The following is a 6,044-nucleotide window of genomic DNA, read 5'->3' on the forward strand; positions in this document are numbered from 1 at the left end:
GTCTGTCTGTCTGTCTGTCAGTTTGTCTGTCTGTCTCTCTATCTGTCTCTGTTTGTATCTGTCTGTCTGTCTCTGTGTCTGTCTGTCGGTATGTGTGTGTGTCTGTCTGTCTGTCTCTGTCTGTCGGTGTGTGTGTGTGTGTGTCTGTCTGTCTGTGTCTGTATATATGTCTGTCTGTCTGTCTGTCTGTCTGTCTGTGTCTGTGTCTGCCTGTCTGTCTGTCTGTCTGTCTGTCTGTCTTTCTGGTAAACAACGTAGTAGGAGGCACAATCGACTGAGAACGGATCGATACTACGTAAATGTTGGATTGATATCTAATACGATAGCAGCTGTGATGTGTAGTTCACTGCTCCCACCAACGTTTTTAACCGTAGGCATGGTTATTATTTACTTCGTGAGTGACAAAGGAAGAATTAAAGTTGAACTACTTTTAATAAATTTAGTCCATAAATCATGGAATTAACATTCCCTAATACAACCAATATTTTATCTTTTCAAACTTAGTCTTCATTGTGATTGATGGTTCTAAAATATATTAATTTGACAGTTTGAAAGCATGATACATCGTTGTTCAATTTCAGACGTAATAGGTAATAAATGTCATGGCTTTCAGTGTTGAACATGTTATCGGTTCAAATCACATTTTTGTTCTCTGTTTCTGAATTGCTATGGTCATTGAGCAAGAATTGAATCATGATTGTACACCCTTCAAACCAGCTGTATAATTGGAGACCTGGTAGGATTGAGGTTGCAATGTGAATTCTTTAATCATATGCGTTTACTTTACAGGGGATGCAATGGATTGTGTGCTCTCCAGGGAGTTGAGGAAGTTAAATGACTTTGTCACTATATATGTCAGTGAAAGGGGTAAAAGATAACTGTGAGGCGCTTTGAGAAAATCGTTATATGAAAAGTGACATTTTAATATAGCATGTATCTATGTCTATGTTCCAATAATCTAGTTTTACCTATCCCAACTCTTTCTCGTCTTGCTGTATGTTATATTTCGACTCTAATGTTATCCTTGTGCAGTGTACTAGTATGTCATGTGTTTTACTTGAATACATTCAAAAAACATTTATGTGACAGTATGTCATTTTACATATATAGACGGTAAATAAATGAATAATAAACATCTACATTAAATGAATAAATAAATAAATAAATAAATACCAAATTTAAAAATAAAATAAAATAAAATAAAATAAAATAAAATAAAATAAAATAAAATAAAATAAAATAAAATAAAATAAAATAAAATAAAATAAAATAAAATAAAATAAAATAAAATAAAAAAACAAGACGACCTAAACCTGACAGGCAAATTTTACCTCTATGTTCAGAGTCCCCACTCATAGCATTGTTACCTAATTTGGAATTTATTGGCAGTAGAAATTAATTTAGTGCCACCATAAACATAATTTAAAAGATCTGCAATAACCAGGTTTGATATACTGGGTCTTCTATTGTACTACAGATAGTAATATAACATTTGAGTGCTATTGTGTTATAATTAAACATTATTAAAAATTAATTGACCTTTGAATGGTATTGTATATCAGTTACTGTAATCTTTGTTCTACGATTATATCGTTATTATGATCACTTCCTATAAATATCTTAAAAGTAATTTAAACATAACAAAAGCTACCACTCAACCTACCAACCATCCTATATAGCTACCATCCCAAACTGCCATTTAACCCACTATTCAACCTACCATTTAACCCACTATTCAACCTACCATCCAACCTACCATTTAACCCACTATTCAACCCACCATCCAATCTACCTTCCAACCCACCATTTAACCTACCATTTAACCCATTATTCAACCTACCATGCATTCAACCTACCATCCAACCCACCATCCAACCTACCATCCAACCTACCATTTAACCTACCATTTAACCCATTATTCAACCTACCATGCATTCAACCTACCATTCAACCTACCATCCAACCTACCATTCAACCTACCATCCAACCTACCATTTAACCTACCATTTAACCTCCCTCTCTCCCTCCCTCCCTCCCTCCCTCCCTCTCTCTCTCTCTCTCTCCTCTCTCTCTCTCTCTCTCCCTCCCTCCCTCCCTCCCTCCCTCCCTCTCTCTCTCTCTCTCTCTCTCTCTCTCTCTCTCTCTCTCTCTCTCCTCTCTCTCTCTCTCTCTCTCTCTCTCTCTCTCTCTCTCTCTCTCTCTCTCTCTCTCTCTCTCTCTCTCTCTCTCTCTCTCTCTCTCTCTCTCTCTCTCTCTCTCTCTCTCTCTCTCTCTCTCTCTCTCTCGTTTACTGACACCCTATAGCGCTTGCCATGAAAACAAATACACTGCGGGCACATGTCATATTTGTACAGTGTGTTTCGGTTTTGATAGTCCCTAGAGTGATAGATATCCATGATACTTAGTATTACACCCGGGTATTACAGTATAGTATAGTAGTATACGGCAACATGCAACATGCAACATAAAGTGGGCCGAGTATGAACTTTGACCCGGTGTCATTTAACAATTGATTAGGTTTAATAATAGTCACATGTTTTTGTTCGTTATCAATTCCGGTTCTAAACGGGGAAAAAATGGCTACCAATGTCGAGTATCTGAAAAGGCAGATGAGGGAAGGTTTACTGACATGTGGAATGTGTTCAGAATTGTACAAGTCACCGAAAATCCTGCCGTGTTTACACAGTTTCTGTCTAGAATGTTTGGAATCGTGGTTGGCGAAGAGTTGCGGTAAGCTTAGTTGTCCCAAATGTAGCGTCGAATGTCGTGTACCAAAGAGTGGGGTCACGGGATTTCGGACTAACACGCCACTCCTTGGTCTTTTAGATTACGTTAAAACTCTACGGAGTATTGGAGCGGGGTCTGAGAGGGCTTGTGACGGTTGTCATACACCTGGGGCTATAGCGAGGTGTACAGAATGTTCGCAAAATCTGTGTAGAAACTGTTCAATAGCGCATAGAAACCTGAAGGTCACTAAAGGTCACCAGCTGATCCAGCTAAAGCGATATGCTTTGTCAACTGATTTCGAAATACCACAACCTTCCGTTTTCTGCGCAACACATCCGCAAAATGCTGTAGAGGTGTACTGCGATACATGTAAAATACCCGTATGTATGAAATGCACGGCCGTGGATCACCGTGTACCGGAACACGAACACAAATACCTCGATGAAGCTGCTGACGACGAGAGACGGCGTTTGCAACAACTGATTGAAAAGATAAAGCCACTGAAAACAAATTACAACACCGGTATTAAAATGGTGAACAAGGAACTTGAAAATCTACGCGATGCCTACAATAAAGTGCAGACAGCTGTCGATGAACACACGCAAGAAATAATCAAACACATTCAGGAGAAACAGGAAAAAGTGAAAGTCGAACTACGAGCTGTAGTGAAAAGTAAAAGCCAGGTATTACGTATTCAGTTAGAGGAGCTAAGCATGCAAAAATCTGTCCTCGAAAGTGTCGACAGTTTCTACGAAGTGATCACAAATTATGCTAGCTCAGCTCAGTATCTGTCATCCCATGCAATGGTTGGACGAAGAATAAATGGTTTGATTGAAAACAAAATTGACACCGTCCCCTGTGAAAATTCTTATATCAAGTTTCGCCCCGATAAAGTTCTAAAACAGGGTATCGGAAAAATCCAAACGACGTCCGTTGTCGGGGGAAGTTCTTCTGTTAGTGGGTTGAAGAAAATTGTTAAAGTCGACGACAAATTGACGGTGAAAGTGACCCCAAAAGATCGACGTGGGAAAGAAATACGGGCAGACGATTTTGTGCAAATCGCTATGAAGGATCCTCGAAATGAAGTCGAAATAATTGATATTTCTGCCAAGAAGGATGGGACTTGCAGTGGAAACCTTCATTTTGAACACGATGGAGAGTACGAAGTCAGCATTCGTGTATGCAGACAAGATTTGAAAGGCTCTCCCTGCACCATCATAGCAGCGCCACCACCGGGCACCGTAAGAAAATTCGGCAATGAAGGATCGAAAGCCGGTGAATTCAGCAACCCTTGGAAGGTAAACGTGGATGGTGGTAGGCTACAAGTCGCGGACCACCATAATAATCGGATACAAGTACTAGACTGGAACGGACGTTGCAAGAACATTATCGACTGTCGTGGGTTTGAACATCCATTCAAACCTGTCGATGTAGCTGTGTTACCTGACGGAAGTTACGTCATGACAAACCTGAAGGAAGTGGTCGTTTGTAATGAAGACAGCCACGTTGTTTCCTCCTTCGGAACAAAGGAGAATGTTGATCCACGTGGGCTTGCCGTCACAAAAGACGGTAAAGTATTAGTAACGGACTGGAATGCCCATTGCCTCCATAAGTATACATATAAAGGTAGACACATTGCTGCATATGGCTCTGAAGGGTCAAGTCGGGGTCAGTTTCAACGTCCAGTTTCCCCAGTCGTCAATAGCAAGAATCAAATTATAGTGTCTGATATGGGTAATCGACGTGTCCAAGTTTTGAGTTCAGTGGGCGAATTCCTACTCATCTTTGCCACGGTGTGTTCCGGAGTCGGCGAGGTCGAAGTCCCACGAGGCATCGACGTCGATGTTAATGACAATGTCTATGTTTGCGACACTAACGGACGAGTTGTTAAGTTTGCTAAAGATGGCACCTTCTTGATGGAAATCGGTCTCGGTCTATTCAACAAACCGACATACATCGCAGTTAGCAAAGATGGGTCTAACAGAATTGCTGTTACAGAGCTAGGGAAGCACCATGTCAAAGTCATGTACTTGTAAACTTAAAAAAGCAAGGATGAAAACATCGATGTGTTCGGGCCGGGGAGGAGGGGGGGGGGGGTAGTCTAAAATCTGACTTCCAGAGATAGCCATAAACAAGTAAAAGTAGTAGCTTTCTCAAACTTTTATAACTGGAATAAGCTTAATTAGTATAAATGATTATAACACTATTCATGTATATTGATCAGTGATATACAAGTATATGTTATTGTTACAAAATACAAAAACTCTGCAGTAGTTATAGCCATTGAGCTAACAGTGAAAATATATTCATTATTTTCTTGATATACAGTTTCTTCCTTATATACCCAAGCCTATAAAATATAACTATTTTTATCATTCTACTGAGCTATGGCTTGTCACCTTACGATCTTGTTATTATTACATCATGATATGCTTGTTTGTGAATGAGTTGTACAAAGGTGAATTTTTCGGTAATTTAGGTAAAACATGCCAAAACTCCGAATATGATATATTTGGATCGTAACACAATGCCATCACTTTATTTAGGAAAGCAACATAGATTTCCTACATTTTCAATATTATGATGATTAGTTCTAAGAAGCGTTACTCCAGAAACGTCAGCTATTTATAACTTTGCTGGACTGAGAAGTTTTTATTTAGAAGACAGCAACTTGTTGTAAATCATAGAAGTAAAACTAGTGACACTAGAAACACAAGACACATGTTAAGGTAGGTAGGTGGACCGAGTCAATATATAAAGTGCCAAAGCTGAAGTAGAATGTTAAGGTACATTTTTCAGGTAAACATTTCACAAATTTAAGATGACTGGGTAATGTAAATAACCTGGTACTTTGAGTGAAGGGAAGTGGATATCCAAATTATATGAATTGTGTATATGTTAGAATTCAAAATATCTTATAACATGGATATCACATGTTATTATATACGCCAACTGTTTAGTTTCTGTGACTCTATACACTACGGCTATGAAAAATGGGGAACTGTGACTTCATGTAGTTATGGTATCAAGTTTATATTGTGATGCAGTTATATATTTCTTATGGATGATTCGCCGTACTGTATTAAGAATGATTCAAAATTTGAATACATTTAATGTATTCATGTATTCAAAAAATGTATTTAAAAAATTAAAACTGAAATGAAAGATATAGACTTAAATATTTAGTCTGTCTCTCTGTGTCTCTGTATATTTCCCTATTGTTCTTCAATATATATATATGTATATATGTATGTATGTATATATGTATGTATGTATGTATGTATGTATGTATGTATGTATGTATGTATGTATGTATG

General features: G+C 38.2%; 1 protein-coding gene across 1 annotated transcript; it reads left to right on the top strand.

Annotated features, from left to right (window-relative positions):
* Positions 1 to 2,576: 2,576 nt before the first annotated feature.
* Positions 2,577 to 4,786, top strand: LOC144440030 (E3 ubiquitin-protein ligase TRIM45-like). The gene has a single exon (XM_078129259.1). The coding sequence runs from the start codon at positions 2,577 to 2,579 to the stop codon at positions 4,761 to 4,763; it is 2,187 nt and encodes a 728-aa protein (XP_077985385.1). The 3' UTR covers positions 4,764 to 4,786.
* Positions 4,787 to 6,044: the final 1,258 nt, after the last annotated feature.

Source organism: Glandiceps talaboti, chromosome 9, assembly GCF_964340395.1.
Source record: "Glandiceps talaboti chromosome 9, keGlaTala1.1, whole genome shotgun sequence".
Classification (NCBI taxonomy): Eukaryota; Metazoa; Hemichordata; class Enteropneusta; family Spengelidae; genus Glandiceps; species Glandiceps talaboti.

Excerpts from the sequence above, each read along its gene's own strand:
- LOC144440030 (XM_078129259.1), top strand. The coding sequence starts at position 2,577 with ATGGCTACCAATGTCGAGTATCTGAAAAGGCAGATGAGGGAAGGTTTA.